This window comes from Polypterus senegalus, chromosome 2 (genome assembly GCF_016835505.1).
Source record: "Polypterus senegalus isolate Bchr_013 chromosome 2, ASM1683550v1, whole genome shotgun sequence".
Classification (NCBI taxonomy): Eukaryota; Metazoa; Chordata; class Cladistia; order Polypteriformes; family Polypteridae; genus Polypterus; species Polypterus senegalus.
Genome location: NC_053155.1, coordinates 1,210,173 through 1,228,036, shown reverse-complemented (window position 1 = coordinate 1,228,036; position 17,864 = coordinate 1,210,173). Strand labels below are relative to the sequence as shown.

Genomic DNA, 17,864 nt, shown 5'->3' with positions numbered 1-17,864 from the left:
CCATAATGATAATATTATTAAATATTCATTGTACGTTCTGTTTTCAGGGCTGAATTAAGCTTGTCATACTCCTTGTTATAAACGTTAATTGTTTATCACTGAGATCCCTTCGTTTAGTTTACATAGCACTTTTTTTTTCAGTTCCCATTGTACAAAGAAGTATTTGACCATTGCATATGTTATTATAGTCTACATATAAAAAATAAATGTCGGTTTTAAAAATAGATGTATTCAAGTACTATATTGTCGTTGAGTAACGCAAAGAAATTACTCGTGTCAGCTTTATGTTGTATTTAAATTCCAATGTCAAATAGTTCAGATATATAGCAATACAATAAATAAAAAAGTGTGAACTAAAAACTGAGTAATCATATAAAATATGTTCAAAATATTGACAAGATGCCATATATGTTAAAGTAACCAGGATGATTATTGCATAAATGCACAGCAGTATAGATTATTATTGCATTTTAGTAAACAGTCATTACACACACTACCTACATTAATTGTACATGATCAATGACAATGATTTCAGATTGAAGAGATATGAGTTCAATAAGTTTATAGCAGTTTTTTTTTTTGTCTGTTTGTATTCGGATTCAGCGGGTTAGAAAATGGATGGATGGATGGATGTTTGTAGCATACAGATTGATCTGAAATGCCTGCCTGATGGGAGAAGCTCAAACACGTTCTGTCCAAGATGAGTGTTTGCCTTGATGATGTTTTTAGCCCTTCTTACACAGGGAATCTTGTATAGATGATCAAGTGATGGCAGTTCAGTTCCATTAAACGTGCTGTGATGTTTTTATGATCCACTACAGGGCTTTTTGGCAGGTTTGGTGCAGTTGTTGTACCAGGCTGTCATGCAGTTAGTCAAAATGAGTGTGTATATATGTAAAAATGAACTGTTGATGCACTTTTCATCCCTGGAATAACTTTACATATTATTACTAATTATGAAATACACGTGTGTCATAGGGCATCATGGTTTACAAAACTTTGTTTCGGTAATACTAGTGGATTGCATAAAGAGTCTTTCAAGAAAAGAAATCTTCATTTCATGTCTAATCCACAAAGCACAACCCCAGCACCATCTTCTGTGATACTATTGCTTGTCTTGTACTCAAATTTAAATAGCTTTTATTCACCCATATAGTGTCTTAAATGCGAGTTAATAACTGAATAAATGAAAAAGGAAATACACTTTTCATGCAAATTTTATTGAATAAATGTTATGAGAACAAAAGTGAACAATGTGAGAACAATGCACCTAAAAAAAAAATTTGTCAAATGTACAAAAAAAAAAAAATCACCACAGATTTAACATTTTACCCAGAGCACAGAAAATTTAAAGTTACATTTTTTGCTATTTTGATCATTAAAATTATTCCACAAATAACTTCTGTAACATTTTAATACTAATAAAGTCCAAACTGCTTAACAAATACATATAACTTTATGAAACTGCGAAAATACATATACACAAAAAGTACACAAGAGGAAAATTATATACATCTGATGGTCAGATGGCCCTGTTGAAGAACACAAAAAGGTCTAGTTGGTCAGAGAAGGTCACAGACTCCCCAGGCCCCTGTGGACATTCTTAGCAAGCATATTGTTGTAGTGTTAATCCAGATGCCACTCCATTTCAAGGGGGTCTTCAGAAATCTTCTCTCTTCAGCACCACAGACAGTTGCACAAGACTTGACCAGGGTGCATGGCAAAGGGCATCACCAGACAAAAAAAAAAAGCAAAAAAACAATGGTTATTATCTAGTGTAAATCTTTCAAAGTGTATGCAGTTCAAGTCATAAACCATTACAACTGATAGAAGTGGGAATTAAACAGAGGTGAAGTTTAAAAATGGTGTTTTAAAAGTATTTTGATAGGTTTTTCATTTATAGCTGGCATTCTATATTTTTGGTATACATGTGCAAGCTGCTTCACCAGTCCTTTCATAAGCAAATTAGTTGGCAATATTGGTTGTGGATTAAAGATTAAAATGAGGAGTGTTGGGGGAGAGACAGTACCAAATACAGGAAGGGACTACATTGTTCAGAGCTTTTTATGTAATGAATAGTAAAGTACTTTCAAATCAATTGTGAAGGAGACAGCCATCCAGTTTATTAAAGCTAAGGTCAAGTAAATGAGCTTGGAATATGGAGAAAAACAAAATGTTAACAAGACAAGATACATTACCCCAGAATACTTGGCAATGACGCAGTAGATTCAGACCCAAGACTCAAATGAAGGATTCTGGAAGCACTGGGCAGTAGCATCATCTTCTATTCCAACAGATATCACAGCATTCCCTCCTTCTTTAATTGCTGCCCTATCTTTCGATTAAATTCTTCCACTTCACTAAGGCAAGTAAAATATAAAAATAATAAATAAGAATTGTTCAAACACTTACTTCAAACATTCATAGACTTGACTTTTACCCGACACTGTATTCTGGGCCACCAAGAAATAAATCTTCTGCCTCCTGTCCTGATACACCTTGTAGAGCAGCCAGGGCATGGATGATGGACTATCCAAAAGTAAGAAAAAACAGAATACAAAAGTTGCTTGCATGTAACATCACATTATAAGTGAAGTGAAGTGAAGTGAAGCATAAAACCCTAAGAATGTGTTCTTTATTTTGCAAATGAAACAGCCTGGTTTTGTTTCTATTGAAACTCATACAATGAGAAAAACAACAGCTAACGTGATTGCGAGGATTCATACACAGACTAAGATATTGTGATCTAATGTCTGGGGGTGGAAATTGCATAGTCTATTGCATAAGAAAAAACACATTGCTATATTGAAGTGGGCAGAAGACTACAGATCATCTGGTGCACAAATTATTTACATAACAGGCCACCCCAGCGGTCTTACCTCAGGGAATAAGACATCCAGAATGAACTGCACACGATCTCTAATAGGGAATGCTGTTTGTACAGTTCTCTCTCAAGATATGAGAAAAGGGCATCCTGTTGTTCGTCAGACTCCAGGTACACAGGCACTCGGAAAGATGACTTTTCCTGGAATCTATCCAGCCACTTAGAAGGCTCATTACCACGGAGTATCCTCTGTGTTCAAGAAACAAAAACAAAAAAGGCCAATGTTGCTTGTAAATGCATTTGCGATAGGTTATTATTATAGAGCCCCCTTTCTCCCCTTATATTTAAGTTAACTTTATCTACCCTTAAATGGTCTCACACCAATCACTTAAGTAAAAAGTGAATGAAATATTACAAGACTAGGTGCCAAGTTGTCCCTGTACTACATGAGTAGCACACCACACCTTTACTGATAGCTATGTGCAATGGCAGTCCAACGTGAGGTGTCCACTTCCAACAGAATCCTTAGATTACAGTTTGGCATCTTTATTGACATGTAGTAACTCTTTAAAATCTGATCCATGGACTTTGCTAATAATTCAGTAACATACCGACAAATGCTGCTGGGAGCCTTGTGCTTCTACAATGAAGTCTACCAGCTTCTTCTCATCTGTCACCCGGTCACTCACAGCTTGCATGTGAGATGGGACAGTTGAAGAGATTTGCCCAGACACTCTAAAAGAGGCTGAAGAGTGCCTTGCAACAACTCAACAGCTTCATCGCTCCAGTAAGCAAACCGTTGGCCATGTCTTGTAAACAATGAAGATAAGTAATTTTTTTGTGTGTTTGAGATAATACAATGAGACACTACAACATTGCAGAAATGTTATACCCCTCTATCTGAAACCTCTCCATCAGTAGGATGCACCACCAATGGCGGATCAACGGTATGTCACTCTGAAAAAGGAAAAGAAAATATATAGTGCAATAATTAGACAAATGGGACAAATACCTGAGCTTTTTTTTATAAGAAATAAGTTACCTCAGTAAACGTAAATCTAGTACGTGTGCAGAGGCAAAGGGCGTACTGTAAAATACAAACAGTCTAAGTCATCTTCTCAAACCTTGAAAGAGATTTTGAAAGATGAAAATGTTTGAGTAAAGCAGACCCTTACCATTAGCATGAGGATGCCACAACAGTTTCCAGAGGTCTGCTGAGGAAAGTCCTGGAAAATACACAATATTGAATATCTAAAGAGGTCATAAGTGAATGTTGTGAAGAATGCCAATCAATGTGACAGTTGATGTTTAACGTTGAGCAATCAACAGACAACACTGTAAAAGAATAAAATCATTTACTTCTAAATGTCTGCCCATCTTCTCAGTCCAAGGTCCTGGGTCAATGCGTGCAATTTGTCTGAAATATTAAATGAAAACACAATATTACAATCCTGCTGTTGATTAAACAACTGTCTCTAGGTCAAACCTTAAAAGAAACTTGTATCCATAGAAGGCGGCTGAAACTGGAACCTCTGGCCAAAGAACAAGGCCGCAATTGTAACCTGAAATCATAGAACAAGGGTGCAACCCGAACCTGTAACCACAGAACAAATCAGCAATATAACCTGCAGCCTTAGAATAAGAATAAGAATAAGAATAAGAATAAGAATAAGAATAAGAATAAGAATAAGAATAGAATAGAATAAGACAGCAAGTAAGCAAGGTGACCAAAGAACAAGGCCAAAATGGGAACCTGTAACTATGATAAGAGGTCAGAACTGGAACCTCAGACCACAAAACAAGACCACAACCTTAACCTGTAACCACAGAACAAAACCACAACCAAAACCTGCAGTCATAGAACAAGACTGCAACTGGAACATCTGGCCATAGAACAAGGCCATGACTGGAACTTGTACCCATTGAACAAGGGCCATCATTAAACAAGAACGGCAATTATTTCCAAACCTAAATATGGTTCTGTAGGCCTCATCGCCAAAACCATGAGGGCGAAGAGAATCTAAAAAAAATATCTCCCTTTCAGCTACCAGTAAAACCTGAAATGTTTCCATATAAATATATGGTTAACAGTGCTATGATTTGTCAAAATGATATAAACAAAAATATTGTAGTTGTATGTAAGGAATTGAAACTCAACACATAGCAAATAGTGATCCACTTGATCTTGTTGCCTGCTCCAAGCAGGAAACAATATGGCATCTTTCAAACCCAGGTTGTCCTGTAATTAGAGATATAAATATTAACACACAATTATGAATATAAATGAACAAATAAATACTGAACTAGAAACTTACTGGAAAACCAACAAGTGGGTCCACATTCTTGGTTTTCCACGTGGGCACCACATACATATCCACAACATGAATATCTTTCCCTGTTAAAACAGAATTAAAGAATTATAAAGAAATAAACCAATTTAGAAACAATATTTAATCCAACAAAAGGTCAGTGAATGAGACACAAAAACAAATTACATGTCTTTGGGCTGCTTCTTGTACTATCTTGAAGCAGGCATTTCCAATCTAGAACAAATTAACAGATTAAATAAATCAATTATGCAAGTAAGTAATCTTTAATTCAAGTTTTCTTAGAAGGTTCTATTAATGAGTAAAAATACCAAAAAGTTAATACACTTACATTGGAATCCATGCACTGGTTTAACCCAAGACTCCAGAAGTCCTCACGTGTAAGACAGATATTTCCCTCCTTGACAATCAGTTCTGCTGAGGGACGATGTGGGTCCAGGACATACTTCAGCTAAACACAAGTAATTATTGTAGAAGTTAATAAAAGATGTTTGTAAAAACACTCTGCAAGCTGGCTGTAAAACCACAATTACATTTCCGTTAAACAAGCAATAATGCAAAGGTGACAGGTCACTTGCCAGTTCATCCTGAAAAGGCCCCCAATCCTTCTCCCACTTATCTCCTAAGCAAGCATAGGGATGATCATTCACTTGAGAAGATATCCAATATCGATGGTCTTGAAGACAGCAATCCTTAGTCGGTCCACGATCTGATATAATAGATTATAAAACAAACTTTTACATTTCATTCTGTCTGTTACAAATAGCAGGGATTTAAAATTTCTCTTCTGGACCAGTTTCTACAGCAACATTCATTGAGGTTAAAACATTTATCCAGATCAGAAACTCAGGTAACACCCTTACTTTCCAAACTGTAGTACGGCCTCAGACGTGAGACATTGAGCTGATGGTGCTTTCCGTCGTCTTTCAGGACTGTAGCGACACCTTTTGAAGAGATGCTGGATACAGTAAAAGGCCCTTGGTGACGGCTAGCAAGGCTCGGTTTCAGACATTGCTTTTTTGGGTTTTCAGAAACAAGGACAGAATCCCCAATATTGACTGTACATGTTTTCACCAACTTCCTTTTACGGTTTCCATAAGACCTCTGTTGTCTTGTCTGTGCCTTCTCAATATTCTTGAGAATCTGCAAAAGCACGCATTGAACTTTAAATTCTGTAATATTTCATAGGCTATATCGATTAAGTCTTTTGTTGGGCACGGACCTTTTCATTTAAAGCTTTCATTTCTTTAACTCTGGTGTCGATATCTTCTTCTGGATCTCCAATGTCAATAGATTCTCCCATTGGACAGGCGTTTGAAACTTCTGGTAAGCGCGGATGTCGGTGAAAAAGCAAGAAATATGGAGTGTACCTTGTTGAAGACTGGTTATAAAAAGTTCACCATTAGCACACTGCATTAGGACTAATGAAAGGTCAAACACATTAGAAGATTGGCAACCGGGGCATGTGTACCCACCTGCCTAGCCGTGTTGATGCCATATACAACTGCAGGAAGATGGAGATCCCAATCATTGTGGCTCTCATTAACATATTTTCTCAGTGCACGTTTGATATTTTGATTTGTTCTTTCATCCTGTTTATTTCAAAAGGATTTACAAACATTTAACAAATAATCTTGTCTCAGTTACCAACAACATCCAATATGAATTAAAGAATTAAACACACACAATTACCTGCCCATTTGTCTGAGGATGGTAAGCACTGGAGACAGCATGCTTTATTTTTAGGACTCCAAAGATATTCTCATTTAGCTGTGGATGAAGAATCAACAGAATTGCTTCAGTAGTTCACACAAGGGATAATAAATGGGTTTATAAATAATGGACTTTCAAGAAATGTTTCCATTTAAAAATGAAAAGCATTTTTTTTTCCCCCAACAGTACGTCGTTGACAAACTCTTTGCCTTGGTCAGTAATGATCTTCCTAACCATGCCAAATGTGTACAGCTTCCCTATGATGGCTGCAGACACTTCACTCGCTGACTTAGACTGTAGAGGCTCAGCAACGATCCACTTTGTGTAGAGGTCAGTCATGGTCAACACATACTTGTTACTTCTGGCAGTTTCACACATTGGGCCAAAGAGATCCAGACCTACCACCTCCCAAGCTTCTTTCACCTGATAAAATATTTGCCTTTAAATCTTTATCCTCATTCGATTTTATTTCACAAACCTGGAGCCCACCATTACCTTGATGGAATGCAAGAATGGTACCATGGTCTTGATGGGATCATTCAGCTGACAGCGGTGACAACATCTCACCTAAAACAAGAGATACAAACTGAATGAAATTTTGCATCATACGCTTACTTTGTAGATAAGAAAGAATTGAACACTTAAAGCTACAATAGATTTGGAAACAACTTTAGTAATGCACAAAGAAATTAGGGACAGCAGCAAGGATAACAAGAATACTACAAAAAAACAAGCATTTTATGAAGGAAAATCATCCTAAACAACTAGCTACCAGAGGATGATAAAACAGGGCTATTGACGACTTAAGTCTTGCTACGGTGCAAAACCAACTTTGTGAGGGTGACATCATAATTATTACTCAATTGGTCACTTGGCAAGGAAGGAACAGAGGACCACCTAGTCTACTCTTTGGATTACTAGAAAAAAATTCACACACACAGTTACCTGCCCACTTGATCCTTTTAGACGCACTAAGGGTTTATGAGAGAACTGTAAAATTGGGCATCATTTTGAAAAGACAGAACAAACTGCACCAGTCCTCAAAAGAAGAACTGAAGTACAGAAACAGATACTTTAAGGAAACTGTATGACTGCCTGGTAATTGTATCTCAGCTGTAGGGTCTTGCAAAAACATATGAGCAACATTTTAATATGAACCAATTACTTAGTACAAGTCATGATAATCTACAACCTGAGGCAGAATCGTTAAATGTATCTCAAGATTCACACTGGAGTATTTGTAAAACTTACCCAATTAGCTACATTGTTTGTAAGAGTTGGCCAGAAATAGCCAGCAATAGCTGTGTTTCTGGTTCCTCTCACACCGTTATGGTTGCCGGTTCCAGGATTATCATGACACTCCATTAGGACAGCTCTCTTTTGTTCTTCACTCATAACAACCAGACGAATGTATTGTCGGTTTGGCCCGGTGTAAAAAAGTTGGTGGTCTGTCAGAGAACAAAATGATACATTCAGTCATTATTCTTAACACTGATGAATACTGGGACTTATACTTTTAGGTCACTGGACTTAGAAGGTTAAATTTACTCTATGAATTAACTTTTCTGCTCCGTTTACCTTTATTAACACTCTGTGGAGGGTTGCGGCACGGAGAGGGGTTTAATGAAAAAAAATAAATAAATAAAACCACAACTATAGGTCACAAAGAATTACTTAGCTACACAAAATATTGCACTAACACTGCAATAAAAAGTAAACATAAGGCTTCTTAACAACAATTCTTTAGAAAACTTTTAGCATTCGTTAGTGAATGCTAATTTACTTCTCTGTTTAAAAGAACTGTAAAATTTAGACACCTGAATTGAGATGCATCTAGGCAGTTCAGATTTTCATATTCCCAAAAAGAGAAAACCTACTAATCCATTAATCAAGTATATATCGGTAAGTAACAGGAAAGTCCACCCAAGCAGTTTTTTTAATAACACAATTAAAAGTTTTGCATATTTCAAAATATTCATGCGTGTTCATTGAAATTACCAGCCTCTTTAAAATGGTACATTTGGTAATATTCCAATTAGTAAAAAAAAGTCAGACAATACTAAATATATCTAAATTATATTACAGTATATACTGTGTTCTCAAAAACTGAAAAGCATTCAATAAACATTACACATAGTACCTTTAATCATAAAACTCACGGACGCGCGTCATATTTCACTTTGCTCTCTGACCGTTAAATTGTTGCTAGATTCTTCCCGTAAAAGATATTCTTTCAAGTTGTTGTAAAATTGAAAAGTCTTCATTTTTTCAAGAAGTGAAAAATATTCTTCTTCCCGAAGAAAAATTCAATATGCTCCTATTCTTCTTTATGGCGTTCTTCTTTCTCCTTCTCTCTCGAATGGTGGAAGTTATATTTGTTAATGCAGACCGAGAAATTTAAATCCCGCAGTAACTTTTTTTCTCGTGTGTCGTAAAACATTAGACATGCGCAGAACAAATCGGGCAGCGTTGTGAAATGAATTTTAATTAAGCAGAGAGCGCATGCGCGAGACAAATCGGATGGGGACTCATGTCGCAAAGTAAAAAAATGCAGATCGGACAGGGCCGTAATAGTAAAGCTCTGCGCATGTGTGCGCATGCGCGCGCAAATCGGGTAGGCAACGCAGATCGGGTAGCCACAGTCCTTTTATATCTCCTGACCCGGAAGTGAATCTGCCATACAGTCCATGAGGTTCCCTATCACTTCCGGGTCAGCTACAAAGTCTTTTCCTTCACCCCGGAAGCACGTCATTCCTATTGATCACATGTCCAAGACATACTTCCGGGTTATAGGACACATAGCACTCCCCAAGCCTCCCTATAGCGGCTCCTGGTGGCTCCCATGGTATCCAGCAGGGCTGTTTATAGAAACTACAAAGTCCATGAGGCCCTACTGGAATTCGGAGAACCTCTATGCTGCTGGGAGATCTCCATCTGGCGGCTTGGAGGTGTGGTCCGGAATATATGGCTGGCCATCCTTCACAACATGTAGTAATGAACGTCGTTTCTCAGAGCTCTGAAGACAATAATGAAATATGTTACAAATGACAACAACAACAACAACATTTATTTCTATAGCACATTTTCATACAAACAGTAGCTCAAAGTGCTTTACATAATGAAGAATAGAAAAATAAAAGACACAGTAAGAAAATAAAATAAGTCAACATTAATTAACATAGAATAAGAGTAAGGTCCAATGGCCAGGGTGGACAGAAAAAAAAAAACTCCAGACGGCTGAAAAAAAAAAAAATCTGTAGGGATTCCAGACCAGAGACCGCCTAGTCCCCTCTGGGCATTCTACCTCACATAAATGAAACAGTCCTCTTTGGATTTAGGGTTCTCACAGAAGGACTTGAAAATGATGGTCACGTAGACTTCTGCGTTTTGATCCATCCATCATTGTTGGAGCATCATGATGCTTTGAGTAGGTGGTGGTGGCGCAGGCGACCACCACAGAGAAACCGGAAAAAGAAACAGAAGAGAGAGTAGGGGTCAGTACGGATTTTAGAGCCACCATGAATAGTTATTACGATGAATTGAACATACAGAGTATCAGGATTAAGTTAAAGTGAAGTTAGGAGAAGGCCATGTTAAAGTAATGTGTTTTCAGCAGTGTTTTAAAGTGCTCTACTGTATTTGCCTGGTGAATTCCTATTGGCAGGCTATTCCAGATTTTAGGTGCATGGCAGCAGAAGGCCGCCTCACCACTTCTTTTAAGTTTTGTTCTTGGAATTCGAAGGAGACACTCATTTGAGGATCTGAGGTTACGATTTGGAATATAAGGTGTCAGACATTCCGATATATAAGATTATTAAGATTATTTAAGGCTTTATAAACCAATCCTGAATGACATAGGTAACCAGTGTAGTGACATCAAAACTGGAGAAATGTGTTCGGATTTTCTTTTCCTAGTTAGGATTCTAGCAGCTCCATTCTGCACTAGTTGCAAATGATTTATGTCTTTTTTGGGTAGTCCTGAGAGGAGTGCGTTACAGTAATCTAGTCAACTGAAAACAAACACGTGAACTAATTTCTCAGAATCTTTCAGTGATATAAGAGGTCTAACTTTTGCTATGTTTCTTAAGTGAAAAAATGCTGTCCTAGTGGTCTGATTAATATGCGATTTAAAATTCAGATTACAGTCAACAATTACCCCTAAGCTTTTTACCTCCGTCTTGACTTTTAATCCTAATGTATCCAGTTTATTTCTAATAGCCTCATTGTATCCATTATTGCCAATCACTAAGATTTCAGTTTTCTCTTTATTTAACTTGAGAAAGTAACTATTCATCCATTCTGAGATACAAGTCAGACATTGTGTTAGTGAATCAAGAGAGTCGGGGTCATCAGGTGCTATTGATAAGTACAGCTGTGTGTCATCAGCATAGCTGTGGTAGCTCACGTTGTAACTTGAGATAATCTGACCTAACGGAAGCATGTAGATTGAGAAGATCAGCGGACCCAGGATAGAGTCTTGTGGACCACCATATTGGATATCATGTGTCTTCGAGTTGTAATTACCACAACTAACAAAGAATTTTTTCCCTGCCAGGTAGGATGCAAACCAATTTAAGACCCTGCCAGAGAGGCTCACCCATTGACTAAGGCGATTTCAAAGAATATTGTGATCAATGGTGTCAAATGCGGCACTCAGATCTAAGAGGATGAGAACAGATAAATGGCCTCTGTCTGCGTTCACTCGCAAATCATTTACTACTTTAACGAGTGCAGTTTCTGTGCTGTGATTTGTTCTAAAACCCGACTGAAATTTATCAAGAATAGCAGGTTTATTGAGGTGGTCATTTAACTGCATAATGGCTGCCTTCTCCAGAACTTTACTTAAGAAAGGCAGGTTCGAGATGGGTCTAAAATTTTCAAGAGCTGAGGGGTCGAGATTATGTTTCTTAAGTAGGGGTTTAACTACAGCAGTCTTAAGACAGTCTGGGAAGACCCCCGTATTTAATGACGAATTTACTAACGCTGTGCAGTGCAGTAAACCAAACTACAAGTAAATAAGTGAGAATGTCATTTCTGAACACCCGGCTGAGGTGCCACGAGGCCACAGGGTGCCACAGGGACAGTGAGGAGCTGAAGCGGCTGAGGTAGGAGTGTAAAGGGACACAAAGTGGATTACTGCGGGTGTGACAGCTGACATATAATTTGCAGATTATAGGATGTTGTTGGTCATGAAGAGTCCACTCATCCACACAACTCTATTCCTGCCTGCAGTATCCAACTGAGGGAGCTGCACACCATCCAGACAGGAAAGAGCCCAAAATCTGCCCAAAAGCCAGGCTGGCACAGGGTAGCCAAAGTCTAAAATGTGCTGGGTACCATATGCTTGGGCAGAGCTTCATCACGCTGCCCCAAATTCATCTTCATTTCTTATTAATGGTGTGAGTACAATATGATGACTTGTCAAGTTTTAGTTCATGTTATTATCAGGTGCACTCTTCACAATCCACGTATCCCAAAGAGAAGTGAGAACAGTTCAATACCAAGAAGAGACGAGGAGTCCAACACAACACATGAAATGTGACAGCAGATGAACGATGACAGACACAGGTGGGCTGTCATCAGCATGTGTCTGTCACGTGTAGTGATGGTGTTTCATCTGCTAGTAACAGAAGGCTTCACTCTCATGTCCTCATAGATGTAGTTACACAGGTTTGGTTCTTTCTTTTGTGTGGCACACTGGTAGCACTGCCACACCGCTGTAAGATGACAAGGGTACCCCGGTCCTCCCTGTGTTTGAGTTCACATATTCTCTCCATGTCTGCGTGGGTTTCCTCCTGGTGCTCCACAGACACACACATTCAGTGGATTGGCGATGCTAAATTGGCCCTGGAGTGTGTGTCTCTCTGCCCGCTATGGACTGGCTCCCTGTTCAGGGATTGTTCCTGCCTTGGGCGCCTGTTCAGGATGAAGTGGGTTTAGACAATGGAGGGACCACTGGTTCTTTTAGGTGACGTGTTCAAATGTCTTCATTTATAAACTGAATTGTCATCAAATGTTAAATTGTTAAATGGTATTTGTATGTATTAGTTTAGGTCAGATGTTGAGCCGTAGTGTCTACTGAGCTCTTAAATGAGGTCATCAGCAGGTTAAGGGTCACAAGAGACACCGCAGCACTGATGGCCGCACAGAGAAGAGCAGTTGGCACTCTGTAATAAAGGCTAACGAGGCCATGAGGCTTTAGTAGAATAGAAAGGCCAAGTCTTCAGAATCATCAGAGGCCTGATAAAGTGAACTAGTGAGTCGTGTGTCTGAGGACGGCTACTGCAGATTAGCAGAAGTGTATTCAGGCAGAAAGCAGGAAGCAATGGCAGCATTTCTAGACGTCAGCCTCAAAGTCACGTCAATCAACACAAAAAAAACGGTCAAGTTACACAAATCACAATGAAGGCTTTGACGTATTCATTCACTTTACAAAGATTAAGTGGTGTTTGAACCCAGCATTACTAATTTTATGTAGTGGAATATCTAAGAAACCATCAAAGTGTGTCTGCTAATGTTCAGAGAGCTCTGTGCTAATATACAGTACCTTATATATATCTTTAAAAGTAGAGTTGTGTCATTTGAATGAGAATACACGAATGAAGAGTTTGTCAGCTGAGATCTTCAACAATGACGACCCTGACTCAGGGTGGGGTGGGTGTGGGGGGTCATCGTCCAGTATGGTTTCTATTATGAGTGTCCTTTATAATTTAGTTTAATTCACCCACCATGGCTAAGTGAGGCCCAGCCTGCCCGTGTACAGTGAGTATTGAATTTCAGTTTATTAGCCACACTGCTGACTTACAATCCTCTGGTGGCCTTTCATCTGTTTAATGTCTGAAGTCAGGTGATGTTTGTGAGCCTACGAGGTCAGTGAGGTGAGGAGAAAGACTGACAGCTCGTCTTGTGTTTCAGAGCCAGCGATGACGACAAAGAAGAGTGTTTGATGATAGACCTGCAGATGATCAAGGTGTATAACCACAGATGTGGAGAGCCTTCACGATGGATCTGTGAGTCCGCTGTGTTTCCTCTTCATATTTAAACTTCTATCAAGAGTTCCAGTCACCTGCCAGAGCCGCTGTCTTCTGTAATCGTAAGGATCACTTCATCAGTAAATCACAGAGCTGCTAGTCTGAGCCGAGTCCAGACGTTCACGTCACTTTGTCATGTAGGTGACTGAGGTAGTGAGTGACAACATACTCTACATACAGGACTGGGGGAAATGAAAGCTGCCATCTTATTGTAATGTCAGTGTTGGTCTGTGACTTCTTCTCAGTTCTGACTAAATAGACCCCCGGACCCTGAACTGCACATGGTGGTTATAGATAACTGATGAAATGATAAAGCTTCATTTACATATGAGAAGAAATGCACAGTTCTGAGTTTTATAAAACTATTTTATATTTGTGTAACAAGCAACACATTCAAGTCCTTTCAGCATTTAGTAAAATGAAGATACGTCACCAACCTGTGTGTGTCTTGAGTGATGTGATAAAGTATTTACCCTCTTCCTGGTATTTTCTGGTTTTACATATTTTACACAATGCATGGCCTCTGACCTTTAGAGAAATGAAATATTAGAAAAAGGAGACCTGAGGAAAGACACAATAGAGTTTTTAAATCACTGCTTTCTTTATTCAATGAACAAAGTTATTAATCCAACACCTCAGTGACCGATGTGAAGGTGTCATTGCAGATCAGAGTCTCAGTGCTTGGCTGGTGTAACTTTAGCAGCAGTAATAAGAACTAAACACTCTGTGATTTATAATTTGAGATCAGACTTTCATGTTACTGTTGAGGAGTGATAGCCCGCTGGTCTTTGCTTTCATTCAGACACATTCAGAGTTTTCGAGCCTAAACTGCTCATGTCAGCACTTCTGTTAGTACAAGTTAGCAGCTTGATGAGGCTCTGAAACTCTCGGTGTCCTCTGAGCCATTCAGCTGCAGGTTTTCTTTTTTGTGGTTGACCGTACTGACCTGCTGCTTCAGCCAACTACTGTACACCTTGGCTCCAGGTCATGGACAGAGGACTGGCCGTTCTTATAAAGAATATTCTGGTGGTTTCAAAATGGCAAGTCTTCACACACTGAGGCAGCAGCAAAGCCCCCTCTTCATCACACTGCCCCCCATGTTTTACTGTAGGTATGAAGTTCTTATTGTTGAATGTTGTGTTACTTTACAGCAAACCCAGTGGACCTGCGCCACCCACAAAGTTCTTGTCTGTCTTTATTACAAGAGGCGTGAAGATGATGGAGGTGACTCTGCATTTCTGAGACGAGCACCAAAGCTGCTCTGGGATAGCAGAGTTTGTCTTACTGCTCTCCCATGAGTCCTGCTTTTACTGTTCATCTCTCATAACACAGAGACATGAACTCTGACCTTAGAAGAGGGCAGAGAGGCCTGAGGGTCTTTGGATGTTTCTTCTGGAATCCTCTGAGACTTCTTGACTCAGGCATTGCTGCCCCCTATTGGCAGGCCAGCTCTTCCTATGAAGATGTTGCTCTTTTCTGAATGTTTTTGAGATGATGGCTGTCACTGTGGTGCCGTGGTGTCACAGAGCCTTAGCAATGGCTAACACTTTCCTGATTTCACTTGCAATTTTCTTCATCTCATCTGAGATTTCCTTTAATCTCAAGACTCAGTGATCTTCTAGAACCCTTAGGGTGACAACTTCACTGTCACGGCAAGTGACAACATGTGGCGAGGTTTAGATTCAGTAAGGCTGGCTGTGTCTTTAATCAGTGATCTTTGATCAGCTGTTTGTGTGACTCACTAAAGAGACAATTCTCTTACACATGGCGCTACAGCTGTGGGGTTTCTTTATTAGTTCAATATCTTAGGCAGGCAGCAACTTATAAATGGTGTGATACGTTTACTCTGATTCGTGTCATCGAATATTACATTTAGTCTAAAGATCTGAAGCCATTCGTTATGACAAACATACAAAAATGGAGAACATCTGGAAGGGAGCAAAAACTGAACATCACTGAGCATTTATCTGAATGAGAGCTGCCATCGTGAAGAGCGTTTAGTACCACATGACATGACGTCTATTCTGTGTTATTAATGTCCGAGTCTTAACACAAATTTTATCACTTATGGACTCTCTTAAGCCAACTGCTGATGATTTGACTTTTTAAGAGTGACATTTCTTATTCCACTCGGTCACTTGAGTTGACATTTTAAATTCTATTCTTATTGATTTTTTTTTTTCTTATGTCACAGTTGCTGAACTCTATAATTTTAATTCTCATACTTTGATCTTGAGTAGTTTTTATTTTATCATCCAGTATATATTTACACTTTTGCAGATTTGTTCTAGGGGCTCATCTCTCAAATGATCTTGCATTGCCGTGTTTTGTTGTGTTGATTTCCATTTTATTCTTAACTTGAGATGCTGTGCTCTATGATACTTTATGCAGAATAAATATGAATTGTTTAATGAAGTCTATTTATTAGATTTTATCTAATTTGAAAGATTTAATTTAATTTAATTTAATTTAATACATTTGATCTAATTGATAATTTATCTTTCATTGCCGTGTTTTGTTGTATTCTTAACTTGAGATTCTTTGCTCTGATACTTTGTGCAGAATAAATCTGAATTTCTTAATAAAGTCTGTTTGACTTCCTTTACCAGTGTCCTTATTTCTGTCCTGACTTTGAGTGAATGAACGTCTCTGTGCTAGCTGATATGTCACACTTCACATATTTGAGTTGCTCCATTAACTTTTGCTTGCTGCCATTTTTGAAATTTGTGATCTTTCTGTCCACTCAGAGTTAGTTTGATGATCCAAGTCAACCCTCCCTGTTCATTTCACGTTGTCTCCTGCACTGACAAATGTTCCTTTCTATCCTCCCTCTTTTGGATGAAGTGATGTGGTGTTTCAGGTTTATTTTCAGTGACTTCAATGCCTTGGAAGTTTTTACAGTTTAAATAATATACGATTAAATTTGGCTGATCAAGAGAAAGACTCTTTCATGTCAAAGTGAAAACAGATCTCTGCAAGGTGAGAAATATAAAACACAGAATCAGTGATGCCATCAGTTCTCATGCCCTCCATGTCAGTATTTAGTCGATGCCCCCTTGGCCCCCACCATGACACCCTTGAGTCTGTGTGCACAGGTCTCTCTGTCTCTATCATTCTGCACATTTCCTCTCCATTCTTTTTCACTAAGCTGCTCAGACTTTATCAGGTGTCATGGAGCTTGTGAGTGATCAGTCTCTTCATGTCCAGCCACAAGTTGTCAAGTGACTTGAGGTCTGGACTCTGACGTGGCCACTCCTGGCTATGGACATTGCTGTTCTGAAGCCATTGCTGTGTAGTTTTGTCTCATTGCTCCAAGTAGTTGTCTTTCTTGATAAACAAATCTTCTCTCATGGCTCAGGTTTCTTGCACATTGCATCAGGTTTTCCTGCAGGATTTCTCTGTATTTTGTTACATTCATTTTTCTATCTGTCATAATAAACCTTCATGGGTCAGCTGCAGAGAAACATCCCCAGAGTCTGATGCTGCTACCCCATGCTTCATGGTGGCGATGGTGTGCTTCAGTGCTTGGTTTATAACAAATATGGCATTTAGTCTGATGGCTCAATAGCTCAATTTTTTTTTTTTTTTAAATTTTATTAATTTTATTACAATCCATACATAGCAATCAAGTTTTTACAAAAAAAAAAAGAATTATGTTAAGAACAGATCGATCAAGCTCAATTTTTTGCACATTCAAGCCATAGAACCTTCTTCCAGCTGATGTCGGATTCTCCAATGTGCCTTCTGGTAAACGCGAGCGGAGATGTCCACCTAAGCAAGAGTTGTTGTCTATGGAGTCTCTCTAATGTTAGATACTATAGCTTGTACAGAACTTTTAATCAAACATTTAAGTTTTACAATCTAATACAAGTATATAGAAGTTATAACAATGAATTATTGACTATAGAGATTGAGTATAACTAAAGGGTTAACTAAATAGTGCTTAAAGCTCATTTTAGGGGAGCCACC

General features: G+C 38.6%; 1 protein-coding gene and 4 long non-coding RNA genes across 9 annotated transcripts in view; 1 reads left to right on the top strand and 4 right to left on the bottom strand.

Moving 5' to 3' along the window:
* LOC120524117 (C-type lectin domain family 12 member B-like) overlaps window positions 1–14,967 on the top strand; it is a 33,709-nt gene extending 18,742 nt beyond the window's left edge. Inside the window, exon 6 of the mRNA XM_039745994.1 lies at window positions 13,780–14,967. Coding sequence (XP_039601928.1) covers window positions 13,780–13,906 — 127 coding nt within the window. The 3' untranslated portion in view covers window positions 13,907–14,967. The remainder of the gene's footprint in view (window positions 1–13,779) is intronic.
* LOC120521150 lies at window positions 1,200–9,034 on the bottom strand. 3 transcript variants are annotated; one of them, XR_005632041.1, is made up of 3 exons: window positions 2,880–2,949; window positions 2,441–2,529; window positions 1,200–2,360 (listed from the first exon to the last, which is right to left on the bottom strand). It is a non-coding gene; the product is annotated as an uncharacterized LOC120521150 (long non-coding RNA). The 3 variants fall into 3 exon arrangements; XR_005632040.1 differs by lacking the exon at window positions 2,880–2,949 and adding an exon at window positions 9,005–9,034 and having other exon boundaries at window positions 1,200–2,529; XR_005632038.1 differs by having other exon boundaries at window positions 1,200–2,529.
* LOC120521135 lies at window positions 3,562–4,231 on the bottom strand. Of its 2 annotated transcripts, none has more exons than XR_005632029.1 (4): window positions 4,184–4,231; window positions 4,000–4,050; window positions 3,717–3,911; window positions 3,562–3,633 (listed from the first exon to the last, which is right to left on the bottom strand). It is a non-coding gene; the product is annotated as an uncharacterized LOC120521135 (long non-coding RNA). The 2 variants fall into 2 exon arrangements; XR_005632027.1 differs by having other exon boundaries at window positions 3,568–3,781; window positions 3,867–3,911.
* On the bottom strand, window positions 6,252–6,923 carry LOC120521180. Of its 2 annotated transcripts, none has more exons than XR_005632058.1 (3): window positions 6,844–6,923; window positions 6,627–6,743; window positions 6,252–6,294 (listed from the first exon to the last, which is right to left on the bottom strand). It is a non-coding gene; the product is annotated as an uncharacterized LOC120521180 (long non-coding RNA). The 2 variants fall into 2 exon arrangements; XR_005632056.1 differs by lacking the exon at window positions 6,252–6,294 and adding an exon at window positions 6,444–6,532.
* Window positions 7,065–8,202, bottom strand: LOC120521192. The gene is made up of 3 exons (XR_005632063.1): window positions 8,116–8,202; window positions 7,360–7,431; window positions 7,065–7,287 (listed from the first exon to the last, which is right to left on the bottom strand). It is a non-coding gene; the product is annotated as an uncharacterized LOC120521192 (long non-coding RNA).
* Window positions 14,968–17,864: the final 2,897 nt, after the last annotated feature.